The 17,903-nt window shown below is 39.9% G+C and overlaps 1 protein-coding gene across 1 annotated transcript in view; it reads left to right on the forward strand.

Moving 5' to 3' along the window:
- CFAP299 (cilia and flagella associated protein 299) overlaps positions 1-17,903 on the forward strand; it is a 395,611-nt gene that overhangs the window by 337,017 nt on the left and 40,691 nt on the right. Inside the window, exon 4 of the mRNA XM_073340486.2 lies at positions 14,465-14,607. Within this exon, the coding sequence (XP_073196587.1) occupies positions 14,465-14,607 (143 nt within the window). The remainder of the gene's footprint in view (positions 1-14,464; positions 14,608-17,903) is intronic.

Consider the following 17,903-nt stretch of genomic DNA (forward strand, 5'->3'; position numbering starts at 1 on the left):
ACAGCTGAACTCTTGTACTAGCTGCTTGCAAGGAATCGAAGTTGCAAGCAGGCATATGGGCAGGTGCCCAGGTGGGCCTTCTGCTAGCAATACAGATCTGTGACTATCCGAGCAGATTTTGCTACCTAGTCATGGTTACAGCATAAAAACAGATTGCAATAAACTTGCCAAGTCTGGAATCAACAAATTGTATCTATGATGCCAAAAGGAGATAAAGACACGGAAAGTCTGGTGTCACCAAGTATAGGCAGTTATCAGAAGACTAGTAATAAATGGATCACCAGACAATTTTATGTTTAATTGCATTCTATTCTCAGCAAAGAACCAACACCCTTTATATCCTTGAGAGTCTTTTACCTGCCACTTACTGCAATACTTAGTCTAGCAATAATGAAAAGGATGTGAAAGAATATCACGGCAACTGGGAGTCTGATAAATGAGGGAGTCAGGAATCTGGCGGGCAGTTATAAGAGTAAGCAATGGAGTCAGTAGATACTGAATCCTGCTATGTGATAGTGTATAACTTTTGCTAACCCCAATCCACATCAGAGTCTAGAATACTACAGTTGTGTAGATGGGTACTTGGTTTTTCCTCTCTTTACAGCCCTGTACCCATTGGGAAAGAGGATCTTGCTGTCTTCACTGACAATTGTTTTAGACTCTGGTTGTAGCCAACAGTTTCAGCATGGTTTCAGTCTCCCTGCTGGACTATGATAGCAGAAACTATGCTATAAATGTCTCCCATCCTCCCTGCACTGTAGAAGAGGTCCAGACTGGTTTCTAAACACAGCTGCAACATTAAGGGCTCTATATGTCTGATCGACACAACCGTGAGTGATGGGGAGCATAGAGTCTGACACACTGCCCCAGAGGAAACACCAGAAAGTAGAGTGCCTCCCAGTAATCAAAGGGAGTATACCTACTGCACCACCTCTTGGGGGATTGTGGCAAATACTCCCCTGCCTTTACCAGAGCTCTGCTGGCTGGTATGAGGGGCCATGGACCCAACTCCACATTGTCACTTCTCATCCCCTCTGGACTGGGTACAGCCACTATGATTTCATACCATCCCCACCCCAGCTGAATATAAGCTGGCTCTACCTGTATTGTGTGTGGATGGAGACCTACTTTGACCATAACCACAGAATCATAGAAGAGTAGGACTGGAAGGGACCTCAAGAGATCATCCAGTCCAGTCCCCTGCACTCAGGGAGGACTAGCTAACAACTAGACCATTCCTGACAGGTGTTTGTCTAACCTGTTCTTAAAAACCTCCAATGACAAGATTCCCCCCCTAGGCAATTTGTTCCAGTGCTTAATTACTCTGTCAGAAAGTTTTTCCTAATGTCCAACCTAAGCCTCCCTTGCTGCAATTTAAGCCCATTGCTTCTTGTCCTATCCTCAAAGCTCAACAAGAACAATTTTTCACCCTCCTACTTCTAACAACCTTTTATGTACTTGAAAACTGTTATCATGTCCCCCCTCGGTCTTCTCTTCTCCAGACCAAACAAACTTTTTCAATCTTTCCTCATAGGTTATGTTTTCTAGACATTTAATCATTGTTGTTGCTCTTCTCTGGACTTTCTCCAATTTGTCCACATCTTTCCTGAAATGTGGTGCTCAAAACTGGAAACAATACTCCAGCTGAGGCCTTATCAGTGCAGAGTACAGCGGAAGAATTACTTTGCGCGTCTTGCTTACAACATTCCTGATGATACATCTCAGAATGATGTTTGCTTTTTTTGCAACAGTGTTACACCATTGAGTCATATTTAGCTTGTGATCCATTATCACCCCCAGATCCCCTTACTCAGTAAGTGTGCAATTGATTGTTCCTTCCTAAATGGAGCACTTTGCATTTCTCCTGATTGAATTGCATCCTATTTATTTCAGACCATTTCTCCAGTCTGTCGAGATCATTTTGATCTCTCCTCCAAAGGATTTACAACCCCTTCCAGCTTGGTATCCTCCACAAACTTTATAATTGTACTTGATATGCCCTTCTGTGAACCACTGATAACTACTCTCTGAGAACAGTTTTCCCAACATTTTTCCAACCAGTTATGCACCACCTTATAGTAGCTCCACCTAGGCTATGTTTCTCTAATTTGTTTATGAGAAGGTCATGCGAGACAGTCTCAAAAGCCTTGCTATAGTCCAGATATACCATATCTACCACTTACCCCCTATCCACAAGACTTGTTACACTGTCAAAGAAAGCTATTAGATTGGTTTGACATGATTTGTTCTTGACAAATCCATGCTGACTGTTACTTACCACCTTATCATCTTCTAGGTGTTTGCAAATTGATTGCTTGAATTTTGCTCCATTATCTGTCCAGATAGTGAAGTTAAGCTGGCTGGTCTGTAATATCTCATGTCTTCCATGAGTTTCTGAAGATAATTTTAATGGCTCATATATCTCCTCAGTCAGCTCCTTGAGTATTCTAGAATGTATTTCATTTGGCCCTGCCAATTTGAAGACATCTAACTCATCTAAGTAATTTTTAACGTGTTCTTTCCCTGTTTTAGCTTCAGATCCTACCTCATTTTCACTGGCATTCACTGCACTAGACATCCGATTGTTACTAAACTTTTTGGAGAAAACTGAAACAAAAAAGGCGTTTAGCACTTCTGCCATTTCCACATTTTCTGTTATTGTCTTTCCCCCCTCATGAGTAATGGGCCTACCCTGTCCTTGGTCTTGCTCCTGTTTAAACATGGTTTCATGCATGGTTACAGAATGGAGAGGCCCATCTTCTCTCTGCTGGAGCTGAATTTGTCTTGTTTTTCTTAGTGAAATTTGGATTCTGAATGCATTTGAGTGCAAATATTCCTGTTATGGATTAATGATCTGAGAACGATTCCCTTTTTTAATAAGCACCTTTATTTTAACACCAACAGATGTAACCTATACTCTTATCTCAGCAGCCTGTTCTCAGTCTGAATATTGGTTCCAAACCAAGTCAACACCATGTTTACACAGAGAAGCAAATCCAGAGTCCAGTTAGAGAACAGCTGCTGAACACTAAGAATAAATAGGTGACTGGGAAGCACATGCTTCACATACACAGCAAATGTTTCTTCTTCTGTAGGGTAACCATACTTTTTTTCTGAAGAGTTAAAAGCTAGAACATCTGCTTCTCAGTCAGCCATTCTCTCCCTCAAACCGTGCTTCTCCAGTTCAAAAAGTCTGGTTAGCTTTTTTCTTTTCTTTTCTTTCACTTTATTTGTGTGCCTGTGAACTTTCTGCTATGTATATTTGCCTAGAATCACACAAATTAAACACGTACCAAGAATTGTTGAGCAAGACACAAGTCAGCTGAAATATATTGACAGCTGTTGGTTGCCAGTATTAACAAATAACAGTGGTTTATCACCTGAGCTGAGGTTTATTTTATGCTAGCTAGTTTGGGATACCTCAAAGACCACACCCATTTTGGAGTGCAAGGGCTGTCACATTAGCCAACGGTACTTTCTATCATATGACTTCTTTCTATGCTGATGTTATTGGTAGCATTATAGTAGTTCATAGAGTCCCCAGTTGAGCTAGACACTGTGCAAAAATACAGTAAAACAGTACCTGTCCCGAAGAGTGTACAAGCTAAACAGACAAGAAGGATTATTATCCCCATTTTACAGATGAGGAAGTGAGGCACAGAGAGTTTAAAGGTTGGATTTTCTAAGAACATAAGCACATAAAAAGGCCATACTGGGTCACACTAACGGTCCGTCTAGCCTAGTGTCAGGTGCTTCAGTGGGAATGAATGGAACAGGCAATCATCAAGTGATCTATCCTCTGTCATCCACTCCCAGCTTTAGGCATAGGTGCTGGAACTAGGGGTGCTTGGGGTGCTGCTGGCTTGAAGTGGTTTTCATCATATACAGGGTTTACAGTTTGGTTCAATGACTCTCAGCACCCCCACTATAAAAATTGTTCCAGCACCCCTGGCTTCTGGTAGTGAGAGGTTAGGGAGACCCAGATCATGGAGTTGCATCCCTGACCATCTCAGCTAATAGCCATTGATGGACCTATCCTCCATTAACTTATCTAATTCTTTTTTGAACCCCTTTATAGTTTTGGCCTTCACAACATCCCATGGCAACAAGTTCCACGGGTTGACTGTGTTATGTGAAGAAATGCTTCCTTTTGTTTGTTTTAAACGTGCTGCCTATTAATTTCATTTGGTGGCCCCTGGTTCTTGTGTTAAGTGAATGAGTAAATAACACAGCTCAGCCTGTGCAGTTGCAGCCACATTTTCAAAGAGCTCAGCCCCCACTTAAATACCCAAATATATAGTGAGATTTTCACAAGTGCTCAGCAAGTTGGGGTTATGAGAATTTTTGAAAGTCCAGCCCTAAGTGTCACAGTGGGAGCTTCTGGGTGCTAAGCAATTTTGAAAATCTGGGCCCAGATTTTAGTGCAGAGAACTTAAAAACCTGGCTCCTGAGCTCTTTGTAAAATGTGTCTCTACATGACACACAAGAAGTCTGTGGAAGAGTTAGGAATTGAACCTAGGGGCTGGTCTGCACGACCGCTTAAGTCGATGTAACTTACATCGCTCATGGGTGTGAAAAAGACACCCCCCCGAGCGACATACATTACATCGACTTAAGTGCTGTCCACGCCACACTATGTCGGCAGGAGACACTCCCCACCAACATAGCCTCCGCCTCTCGTGGAGGTGGAGTAATTATGCTGATAGAAGAGCACTCTCCTGTCAGCATAGCATATCCTCACCAGACATAATACAGGAGCGCAGCTGCATCAGTGCAGCTGTACTGATGTAGCGCAGTAGTGCCCTATATCTCCAGAATCCCAGTGTCTGAACTGCAAGAGCAGCCCTGTTCTTGGTATCTTGCCTAACTACTTGTACAGATTGAAAAGACTCCCTAAACTATTGTACCTAAATCTAGCACACAGTTGACAGGATGTAGGTGGTCTTTTAATAAGAGCCTGATCCTGCAGTCCTTCAACCCAGAGAACTCCCATGTAACTCAGTGAAAGTTATGCATAGTGAAGAATTGTAGGATTGCGCCTTGAGTAACGATTTTAGCATCTGTGTGGTCTCGACACAATGTTATTCCTGCAACACCAATATGAAATAGGTTCCTATGAGTACTAAGAACCACAAAAGAGTTTTACCGTTTAACCCAAGGTAGAGTACATATCTGCTTTATATTACTGCTGGGTTTTTGTTTGGCTATTTCTGCTAACTAAATAAAGTATCAAAGAGTATTTCTTTTGGTGTTCCAAACTAGCATCAATCACTGCTGTTTAGGGGAATGGAATCCAACATTTAGATCTAAAACGTGAAAGGTTATAAGTGATGTTGAGCTAATTAAAATGGTCAGGGCTTGGAGGTATTTTAAGTGAGGAAAAACCAAGACAAACATACATTTAACTTTTTTTTGCTATGTTAAGATCTCCATTTTTTGAATTGCACTTGCCCTTAGACCATATCCTGCTTATTTTGGATGTATTAGAAGAACTCGGGATTAAGTCTGCTGTGATCCTGTGCTTATTCTCATGCACCTTGTTTTTAATTCTTTTGTAGAATTATAGGTAAGTAAAAGATATGTGTTTTCTGAAGAACCAATTGCATTTTTGAGCATAGGAAAAGGAGACTGATGTATTACTATTACACATTTTAGAAAAATGTAGAAAAATGTACACGTGTATTACCAGATGTATTACTATTACACATTTTAGAAAAATCTGAAAGCTAGAATAAGAAAGAGAACAGTATTTCCAGATGAAAGTGTGAACACAGTGAAAATTTGTGCACAGCAAGTTATAGATCCATTTTACACCTTAGTTTACTAGAATGTTTCAACTGGTTTATAAGAAATTAAGCCTCATACTTCCCCCACTAAAAATAAAATGTAGTTAAAGATAAAATCAAAAAATGGAACGCTACATTTTACACAGTTTTCACTCCTGTGAGGGGTCAGGGTCAGGAATTTATTCCTGTTTGCAGAGCAGACATGCGAATGGCATCTGTTTTACAGATATGGAGGTGAGCGCCTTTCTTCCACTGCTCGCTGGTATTTCTATTAGATGTAACATGATCTTCAGGTGGCAAATAAGGCCAAACACCATGCAACAAAAATAAATTGCTAGTCATTAAACATGTATTTTAACTTATAATGCATTTTAAGCCTGTCCCTTTCAGTCAAATTCTGCTTGGGCCCTTGGGGCCCCACCTGTGATACTGTCCACATGAAAAGAGAATGAATAATTAATAATTGACCTAAATATTGTCTGTCTTTCCTTTCCTGCCATTTACCTTCCATTAGTCAGACTTTAAAGTACTTTTGTTAGAAGTATGTTTCACCAGACAGCAGGGCTGGCCCCTTAATTTCCCCATATTCTATCTTCTATACCACATTTAACTTGAATCCATAAGAGGGATCTCTCAATACTGTGGCTCATAGATCATGCTGGCTTATTTGCCAACTCTTAGGTCCCAGTTCAGCAATGCCCTTAAGCATATCTGAAGTTCCATTCACCTGGGACTTAAGCACATGCTCACAGGCTTTGCTGAGTACCGATAGACTTAAGTGAGTTCTCGGAGTTAAGCCCATGCTGAATCAGAACCTACATACAGATCCCAGCTGTGGGGATGTCATTTGCTACTGTGTCTTCAGAAAATCAGTGACAATGTATGGTGTATAAAATATTCCCCCAAGAGTCTAGTTTAGCCTTGCAAAATTCTACTCACCCACTGGCAAAGAAAGAGTAATTGGTTTAGGGTTTTGTTTTTTTACTGGAGATTGAAATGTTTATTTTCTTTTTTCATCCCTTTGGTAAAGGGCTGGTGTGCAGATTTTGAGGCTGGGCTAATAATATTTCCTAGCATTTCGGCAAGGTTAGGTTAATGGATTCCTCATGAGGCTATTTCGAAGTAACCACTCATTATTGTAAAAAGAAAAGGAGTACTTGTGGCACCTTAGAGACTAACCAATTTATTTGAGCATAAGCTTTCGTGAGCTACAGCTCACTTCATCGGATGCATACTGTGGAAACTGCAGAAGACATTATATACACAGAGACCATGAAACAATACCTCCCCCCACCCCACTCTCCTGCTGGTAATAGCTTATCTAAAGTGATCACTCTCCTTACAATGTGTATGATAATCAAGTTGGGCCATTTGCAGCACAGATCCAGGTTTTCTCACCCTCCCCCCCACCCCCCCACAAACTCACTCTCCTGCTGGTAATAGCCCATCCAAAGTGACCACTCAGCAGGAGAGTGAGTTTGTGTTGTGGGGGGTGGAGGGTAAGAAAACCTCTACCTGTGCTGCAAATGGCCCAATTTGATTATCATACACATTGTAAGGAGAGTGATCACTTTAGATAAGCTATTACCAGCAGGAGAGTGGGGTGGGAGGAGGTATTGTTTCATGGTCTCTGTGTATATAATGTCTTCTGCAGTTTCCACAGTATGCATCCGATGAAGTGAGCTGTAGCTCATGAAAGCTTATGCTCAAATAAATTGGTTAGTCTCTAAGGTGCCACAAGTACTCCTTTTCTTTTTGCGAATACAGACTAACACAGCTGTTACTCTGAAACCTGTCACTCATTATTGTATTTGTCCTTATAGAGTCCCATGCCCATTGCACTAGCTGCAATGGGCATGGGACTCTATAGCACTATGCTGCTTGTGTTAAGAATTTCAACTGTTTTTGGTTTGTCCCTTTTATTTACTTTGTGTGTGAATATTAATGTTTTTGTAAGGCACTAGTTTGACAGTGCTAGAACTGCAAGTCTCTGTTTATCCTTAGAAATGCAGGCAGTGCAAGGTTCCTAATACCATCCTAAGTACTTCCCACTTGACCAAAAGGGGCCACCTTCAAGCAGCTGGTCTCTTCCTGAGGTTAAGGAAGGAGGTTAAGGTTCAATAAAGATCCCAGTTAATAGATATGGTAATGATTGGTTTTTGTGATGTTGACGCTTGCACAGGATCTCTCAGAGGTCCAGAGAGACATGGGCCACTTTCAGCTTTTGAGGCCCTTAGCCATAATAAAAATAAAAAATGACAACATATGGTCTAATCTTGTGCCATCAGAACCAATATATTTTAATGAACATTTATGAACATTTTTAACTCTTTAATATGACAAAATCTATATCAGTTAAAAAAAAATGGTCTTTTACCAAATCACATCTCTTATTTGCTTAAATTTGAAGCTATAAGCTGAGAATGTGCATCACATTTTGGTCCAATAGGGATGCACATGAAAACAAGTTGCAAAACTTATCAAATGCCAAAAAATTAACAAGTGTCTAAATATGAGGCCCCCTTTGAGCTTGAGGCCCAGGCGAAATAGCCCTCCTGCCCCCCCCCCCGCCCACCCCCCTCTGATTGGCCCTGCGCTTGTGGACAAAAAGCCTTATCAGCTGTACTAGGGGGAGATTTTCAAAGGCAAAAGGGGTCACCAACAGATGGCAGTAGTGAATTCACTTCTCTCTAAGGCTTCAGGCCACAGGATTTACAGCCGTAATAAGAATACATTTTCACTTTGAGGACTGCAAAGTTTTAGAGACAGATATTAGCACCAATTTAGTGAAGAGAAACGTGAGGCACAGAGAGATTATGTAACATGTTGTAGGTTATGCAAGTCACTGTTCTTCCCGTAATGTTTTGCAAAGTACCAAGGGCCTGATCCAGAGCCCATTGCAGCCAATGGACTTTGGATTAGACTCCCACATTAATTAATTGTAGTTCTTTAGCCACTAATTTGATCAGCTTTGTTTGTTTGGAAACATGCAGATTGTCCTCTCCAGGCAGTGCATAAATCAATCTGCGTGTTCTTCTGACATGTAGAGTTTTCCAATACGATTTTTTCTTTTAAGGATTCTGAGTGTGACAAAAAGTCCACACACTTTCTTGTCCTTACTTGCAATTAGTTGGGTGAAACATGGCTTAAAGGCCTGTTCAGTTTAGAAATTTATTCTGGAGGCTAAGGTGGAACTTTATGTGAGTCACAGGGTGTAGACTAGGCCTGACATAAAGTCCTCCCACCATTTACAGTATTTGTCAATATATAGATTTGTAGGCTAGGTTGTGTAATGGTGTATGACTCTGACAAGGTTTGTAGTTTGGGTTTGGTTCAGATATGTTCCCAAAAGTTTGCATTCTTATCCAAACTCACTGAAACCTCTTGAATGTGAACAACTTGGCTATGAATCTCGTGGAAACAGGCTGTCTTGTTAAATTTCTGGTAGTGTGCTTGTGACTAAGTTGGAAGTCCTCTGTATCTGATTCTTCTCTAACTTACATTAGTTTATAGCAGTGACTCTGCTGACTTCAGTGGCAGTGCTTGTAATTTACACCTGTGTAGGGCATGATCCAAGCCTATGGAAGTCAGGGTAAGTTATTCTGTTGACTTTCATAGGCCTTGAATTAGGACCTAAGAGAGAGGAGAATCAGGCCTTGAGACAACACCCTTCATGAACCGTTAAATTAAGAGGAATACAAAGACAGCAACAATGCTGGGGAAAAAATAAGTAATATTTCAGAAAGTTAAAAAAAGATTGAGTGAATTTAGTTCTAAAAATAAAGAGAAGTTTGGAGTAGGCCATTATTTTTCCAAGCTAGTTTGAGCATTCATAGTTTTGTTCCACTCACATTTCTCTAGAGTGCAAATATGCTCCTGGAGAAAATGCTAACAATACTTTTCATGACTAAGGTACAACTCCACATGTATGTTCTACTTTTGTCTGTATGGAGCACTGATGGATCATAGAATCATAGAATATCAGGGCTGGAAGGGACCTCAGGAGGTCATCTAGTCCAACCCCCTGCTCAGAGCAGGACCAATCCCCAATTTTTGCCCCAGATCCCTAAATGGCCCCCTCAAGGATTGAACTCACAAGCCTGGGTTTAGCAGGCCAATGCTCAAACCACTGAGCTATCCCTCCTGCCCTCCTCCACTGAGCTATCATACATATACAAACGGAAAACTGGAATAACCAAAACATTGTTATCTCGCCAACTACCTTGAACAAAAAAATGTAAAAATATGATGCCTAAGGTGATCTGATCCAACATGGGGATGTTCGGTTCACCAAGCTAAAAGGGAAAAATACTCATGTTAACAGAGAGGAGCAGCAAACTGGTTTGAGTCCTCTTCTTAATTTCCAACCTATGATTTTCAAGGAGATTCAAATTTAGGCACAACATATTTGCCCATCCAACTCTTGCACAGTCTGTCACAGAAGTTCTGCAGAGGCATCATCTTTCTTCTCCAGAGTTTTACACTTTCTATGGTGCCCCTTCTGAGAGTCAAAGCTTTTTCTATGAGCTCCTTGAACCTCGAGAAGGAAGATTTAAAATGAATTCCCCATTCTGTGGCAAAATCTGTTCTGGGGAACCAGGAGCTGCCCTGGCTTGTTCAACAGACACTGGCTCACATACTAGCACCACTTACAATGCTCATCCTGCTACTGGATCCTCTTCCAATGTCAATACTGGAACAGCACCATTTCTGGCATCATTCCAAATACAGTAGCCACATTTTTGAGACACGTCTAGTGTTTAGAAGGAAAAATGTGTTCCTTGCTCTTTTGGGTGAGTCACAGGCCTTTAATGCAGCCCTTTAAAACTGTTGTTTGTTCCCATCACACACAAAAGCGCACCCTAGTATGCACTGGATTTTCAGATTGGCAGACAGCTGATTTCTTTCATTTTCAACACAAGAGATGAATTATGTGGCTCTCTAATTGCACTAATATCATTGATGATTTTCTGCAGGAACGTGCGAGCTTGTATATTCCAAAGGGCCAAATTTATGGCTGGAGCAATCAAGCACAACTCCATTAACTTCAACAGAGTCACATCTACTTACACTAATGGTGAGGGTGGTACTTTGTTGTGATAGTTCTGGTGTCCGCCCACAGAGAAATAAACTTGTACGCAATCTTTTCTGTCTATTCTACTGTTGAATCTAGCATTATAGTTCCTTTAGTTTTAAAATTTGTCTAATTATTAAAATAGTTTTTTCTCTCATCTGATATTTTAAATATTGCACGCCTTTTTACATTTGTTAAATAATTTTTTAGTATAAATTAACTAAAATTTCAAAACAAAAAGTCATTTTGAGTGAAAAACTGAAACTGAACTGATGCTGTCTCAGAAACAGTTTTGGTTTTGGTGAATTGACACTTTCAGATGAAAAAAAGTTGTGTTGGAAAATTCCCAACCAGCTCTATTCAGGAGGCAACTGATTACCGGTAAATGAATGTGTTTCTTCTTCTAGTAATAGGATACATTAAAATGTATAATAAAGGAAGTTGTAGTGAAAAGTAAAGAGAACTGTAGGAAGTAAGTTTTAAATTTCACATTTTCTGTTTAAAAAAAAAATTAACATGAAAGCTTTATCCGCTGTTGATCATTTCAGTTAATAAAAATGACATACAAACGTATAAAAATCCTTCTCTGAGGCAGAAAGGTGTGGCAAAATTAAAAAGTGATAGAACAACCTAAGAAAATTCAAGCACATTCATAGTTTTATGAATGAAAGCTTTATAGGTGGTTAGAAATGAATCACAAGAAGAAAAATGAAAAATAATGCTGACAGATGAGATAGGATCAAAAGCTTTTAGTTTTCAGTGGGAATCCTTTGTACCTTTATTACAGGAAATTTTTGTTTTAAATATTTTGATTGGGTGTTTGAAGTTCAAAAGAAGTTTTGAGGACATTAATAGGAACAGTTATTGACTTTACTGTAGATCTGTATTGATTTATAGTTGATTATATGTGAACACCTATTTAAGGAAATTAATTTGATAATCAGAAGAGAGTTGAAAGATGTCCTTTATGTTTTATACTGCAGATAGTACATGCATTTTGCCAACTTTTTTCTTTTATTATTGGACTATCCCATGTAATTCAAATTATTTAAACTGTAACTTCGGAATTTTTAAAGAGATGATGAATCAATTGTTCAGATATTTATGACAAGCTTCTAGTCTTTTATCTAATCACAGCTGCAGTGTACTGTAGTTGCACTTGTTGTCAATTAAAAAGAAACGTTTTTTTCTGATTTAGCATAACATTCAGCTCAATTATGCATCTCACAAGGTTGAGTATGCTGGGGATGGGAGAAGTCACATTATGCTGAAGTAGCTGGAGGTATCCACCTATTGAAAGGTTCTTCTGGATCTACCGATTAGAGATGCTTATGGTACAAAAGATGCAAAGTGTGGTAACACAACCCTTTATGGAAACTGAGTGTGAATGTGGTAGTAAAGGAAAAGTATTGTAAGAATAACCCAATGTTTTGCCAAAGACACCATTACATTAGTTTAGTGATGTTAAAATAAAGAATCTTTGTTATAAGAGTTCGATATGATTTCGATATGCCATTTTTCATAGATGTGCATTTTTCATGGATGTACAAAAAAAAACCCATTCAGATCTCAGCTGGGTAAAAAAACAGACATAGTCTAATGGATACTTGTGTGTCTCTGCTATCTGATAACCTTTAGGAACCAGGAGGCAAGAACTATCAAACATCCAAGTTATAGAAGCCCCAGTCCACTCCTGTCCTGCCAATTCTTCTTTTGCATTGTGGAAGTGTTGAGAGTTGCCTCGGTCCTCCTGCCCGCCCCCCCCCCCCCACCTTGCAAGGAAGAAAAACCAAGGGACATTAGTCTACCATACTTGTCTCAGGCCCCTGACACTGGCATCCCAATGAGTAATCCCTCTAAGCCATTAGGAGTGGATTCCCTTAAAGGCCCAGGATTGTCACCAGATATAGAGGTCTATCCACTGGCCCATTGCCACACTGACTTCACTATTGGAATGTGTAGGATCAAAAACAGAATTGGTGGACTTACCATACAGGGGCCTAAAGCTTTTTCGGGAGGATCAAGACAAAGTGGTTAGGAACATTCTGAATCCCAGAAAGATCCTTTTTCCTCAGTCCATGTGACTCACCCTCTTTGCTAATGACCTTATCCTGCAGTTCCTGCTGGAAGGGTTTCTGACAATCATTCTCCTTTCATAGGCAGTCCTTTCATTTTCAGATGCTTTGTGGTTCCTTCTTCTCTTCCCAAAAGAGATTTCCCTCCAGGCTCCTTTTTCTGTTCTATCTGACTCCCGTCTAAGTGAGCTGTAGCTCACGAAAGCTCATGCTCAAATAAATTGGTTAGTCTCTAAGGTGCCACAAGTACTCCTTTTCTGTCTAACCCTGACTCCAAGTAACTCTATTGGATTCTCACTGACCCAGCTTCCCCCATTCATTCTATTGGGACAAAAATGATAAGTCACAAGAAGAAAAATGAAAACCAGCGCTGAGAGGTAATAGGGGTTCAGAAACCTTTGATTGTGAGGGGGGAGGCTTTAATGTGCCCCTACTAATTGGACTTGTTCTGTATGGTAGAGTCACAGTTCAGCAGCTCAAGCTCCTAGTTGCACTCTAGGTAAGGCTTTCTCTGAAGATTATGGCTTAGTATAATAACTAAGCATAATGGTTACTGAGTAGGACAGGAGGAGAGGGGGATGTCCAGTAAGCAACGTATGACTTGTAAATTTGAATTTCCCAGGGCTACCACATGGATTATTACACAGAATTTACTCTGGTTTCTTTAACAATAACAATTTTTGTTCTGGTAGTCGCTAACAGTGGACTGGACCTTATCTTGGGTGGCTGACAGTTTTTTCCTCCTACTTCCTGATAATTGGAGCCATAACATTGAATCTAATGGTAGAATAGAAGAAGAGAGGACTATGACAAACAGGATTACCAATAAATAACCCTTCTGTGTGGATTTAACTTGGCTATGAATGTTGAGTTGAATATATGTTGCCTTTTAATGTACAGAGATGTCCCAAACCATAGATCCAACACACATATGCTACTTAATATTTCAGATGCTATTCTGGATCCAAACTTTTATTTTGGACCTTGTCTGTATACTGGGTGAGATCAGAATCCTAGATCTGAACACCCCAAACTGTGGAGAAGTTCAGATCTGGATGAGCTATGATCCATTTCTATTTCAATTTTAGTTATCACTCTGTTTTAGTGATTGGCATGCTATATTCTCTTTAATTAATTTTATTTAATTCGGGAAGTTGCTCTTTGGAGTTATGTATTATGCATTATACAATATGGTGCAGAGTTTCAAAAGGACTCTTCTCTCATTTAGACATCAAAATACCTAGCCAGATTTTAAAAAGAGCTCAGCACATTTGAGCACTTTTGAAAATCTGGTCATAAGTGTCTGATTTGGAGATGCTGAATGCTGAGTACTTTTACAAATCTAGTCTGCATTTAGGTGCCTAAATGGAAGCTGAGCTCTTTTGAAAATCTGGCCCCAATAATGGCCAAAATAAATCAGGCCAAAATAAAAAGGGAACAAATTGTAAAAGTCAGTGATGCAGATGAAAATTCATTTTACTAATGTATTTTTTGTATTTCTTATTTGTGGAGTTCTCTGTTTTTTCCAGTCCATAATCTTCATTCGTGACCGAAATTCTCGTGGTCAGGAGGTGTCTGCCTACATTGACTATGCACACAGGCTGAAGGTTGACGAATTTGAGATTTATTTTAATGGAAAGAAAAAGCTTTTTCCAAGACGCACTGATCTGAGGTATTTTTCTGTATTTTCTTTTCACTTATTTGAATTTCTGAAATGTACATGTAGTTGAATATAGTTAAATAAGAAAATAATTTTTATAAGTGTTTTTCATTGAAAAATAAACATCGGGGTCAAAATCTGTCCTCAGTTATACAAAAATAGATCTAGATCTAGATCTAGATCTTATTTGGAATGGAGTTACTCTGATTTTATTCTTGTTTCTGCCAAGAGCAAAATTTTGCATGAATAATGCAAATTGAACATTGAAAAAAAACCCAAGCGCTGATGGAATTTTCTGTTCATAACTACTCACTTAGGGTGAGTATTTTCAAAAGTGCTCAGTATTGATCTAACTTTAGTCCCGTGGACTAACCAAGGATATTGTGGAGCTGCTAAACTTTCTTTAGGTTGTATGACTGGATCTTTTAGCTTTCACTTCCCTGAGGAGTCTGTAAATAGTATTTGTATATAAAGCTTCATGTGCAAACTCATAGGAAGCTGATATGCTGGAAAACTTTGTACCTAGCATAGTAAGTGAACTCCACATGGTCCCTGCCCTCACCAACTCTCATTGGCCTGAGTGGCTGTTCTCAGCAGCATGGTTCACCCTGAATACTTGTCTCATATGTAAGTCTTTTGATGGCTAATATGAAATTGGTCACTAGTATCAAAGATTGTGAATAACTTTTTTGTTTAAAAATCTATTTTCTTCAAAACTACCCAAATACTGCCCAAATACTAATAAATACACAATTAAGTGTGAGTCAGGGAGTTTGAAAATGTTTCCATTTGTGAATGAGGGTGGGTCAAATAAATCGTGGACATGGTATCATTGTGTGTGTTTGTACAATGCCTTACACAAGGGACCTCTGATCCTCACTGGGGCATGTGATGATGTCTAGCACAATGGAGCCATGATATTCATTGCCCCAGCAATAATAACAAATAAATATTAGTGTTGGTAGTTTTGGGCAGAAATGGTGGAAATTTCACAGTGGGTCAAGTTTTGTGAAGTTATCATGAGAATCTTATTTTTGAGCCATGAAAACTTCATTTCATTTTGTGAAAAATTAGGAATTGTGAATGACTAACTGGTGGTGGTTATTGGATCTGTGTAGGTAAGTGTAGTGATCTGTGGATTTCTTGTATATAGTTGGCTGCTAGGTTCCATTATTGAAACTGATTGTGGTGTTGAGGAAGTTGATGCTGGTCTAGAGAGAGTTTTATGGATGGGTGGTTGTTGCTGAAGTTGTGGTAGAAATCTATGACAGAGTTTAAATAGTCTATCCTGAGGATCAAAATATCAATAGTGTATCTCAGGTTTATCATTGGTTTTGTGATGCATTTTTCCAGAAATTCTTCCTTGACGTGGGCCATGAAAAGGTCGGCATATTGGGTAGACATCCTAGCATCCATGGCAGTTTCTATGGACAAAATGTTTGTTGTTTAAATGTAAATTTATTATGGGTCAGGGTGAAACGGATGAGTCGGACAATGTGTAACCATAATGTTATATAAGATTCTAGACTCCTAAAATGAACACACATTGAACACAAGATGTACTGCCCATAAATGAAGAAGCTTCTGCAGTTTTGCCATCTTCAGTGGGTTCATTTTCCTTTTTTTTTTCTTGAATGCAAACAGCCCTCTGGAAACAGCACAACCTCCTATACTGTGATGATCTGGAAATAATGATATATAAAAAATGGCCAGTGTCGGTAAACTTTCCTTGTATTCATTTACTTGGCACTAGATGTCAGTACTGAGGCATTCAAATAGAAGTGCAGTTCTCTTGCATTACACGAGATGGCAGTCAACGTGCCCATTTTCACCCACTTACACCATGAGAATGTGTGTATCTGTTGCTAAATACTGCTGTAAAATATAATGGGCAGTACATTGTCTACACTGTATAGTGAGATTTATTGATTGATTTATTGATAAGTTTCTTAAATCATCCCTATGGTGGGCACTCATTCCTGCGTCCAACCATTCTAATTAGTCCTGTTTGTTTTGTATTGCAGTGCACAGTGTCTTATTTAGCACTTCAATCCCTTGCTCTTTTTTCATGCCGTGGACTTGAGCAGCTGAAGGACAGGACAGGAAGTAATGACTTAAATTGCATTAAGGGAGATTTGGGTTAGATATTGGGAGGAACTTCCTTACTGTAAGGAAGTTGGGCACTGGAGCAGATTGCCTGGGGAGGTTGTGAAGTCTCCGTCTCTGAAGCTTTTTGAGAACAGGCTGGACAGGCGCTTGTCAGGGATAGTCTGGATGATGCTTGATCCTGCCTCAGTGCAGGGTGTTGGACTGGCTGGCCTAGCAGGGCCCCTTCCAGTTCTACATTTCTATGATTCTATAAGGCAGTTCATGAACAACTAGACTACCATAGTACCCTACAGTACAACACATTGATTTCTATAATGCAATTTCTTCCTGTTTAACTCTGGTTTCATTAGCTGTGCATGCTATGTCATTATTAGAGATAAAACCACACAAAACTCTGTATCTGAGCCACCCACCTGAACTTGGGAGAAATTCAGCGTCAGTGCATGATAACCCTAATGTGATAACTTATTTAATCAGATTTGCTGTGAAGTTCTTGCCACATTACTTATCAGGCCCAAGAAGAAACCTCTAATTCCGGGATATGTAGCATGATGCCAAGGTGTTAGCTGCATCATAGTACAGTGCTTCTTTAAACCCTAAGCCATTTATCATGTAGCTTATGGGCCTTTGTATTTGTCATGCAGAACTTCTTATCTAAGATTAAGTTTAGAAGTGTGAGCAACAAGGGTGATGTCATGGTGGAAGTCTGCTATAGACCACGGGATGAGGGGGATGAGGTAGACGAGGCTTTCTTCCGGCAACTCACAGAAGTTACTAGATCGCAGGCCCTGTTTCTCATGGGAGACTTCAATCACCCTGATATCTGCTGGGAGAGCAATACAGCAGTGCACAGACAATCCAGGAAGTTTTTGGAAAGTGTAGGGGACAATTTCCTGGTGCAAGTGCTGGAGGAACCAACTAGGGGCAGAGCTCTTCTTGACCTGCTGCTCACAAACCGGGAAGAATTAGTAGGGGAAGCTAAAGTGGATGGGAACCTAGGAGGCAGTGACCATGAGAGGGTCGAGTTCAGGATCCTGACAGGGAAGAAAGGAGAGCAGCAGAATACGGACCCTGGACTTCAGAAAAGCAGACTTTGACTCCCTCAGGGAACTGATGGGCAGGATCCCCTGGGAGAATAACATGAGGGGGAAAGGAGTCCAGGAGAGCTGGCTGTATTTTAAAGAATCCTTATTGAGGTT

This window comes from Lepidochelys kempii, chromosome 4 (genome assembly GCF_965140285.1).
Source record: "Lepidochelys kempii isolate rLepKem1 chromosome 4, rLepKem1.hap1, whole genome shotgun sequence".
In the NCBI taxonomy this organism is placed as follows: domain Eukaryota; kingdom Metazoa; phylum Chordata; order Testudines; family Cheloniidae; genus Lepidochelys; species Lepidochelys kempii.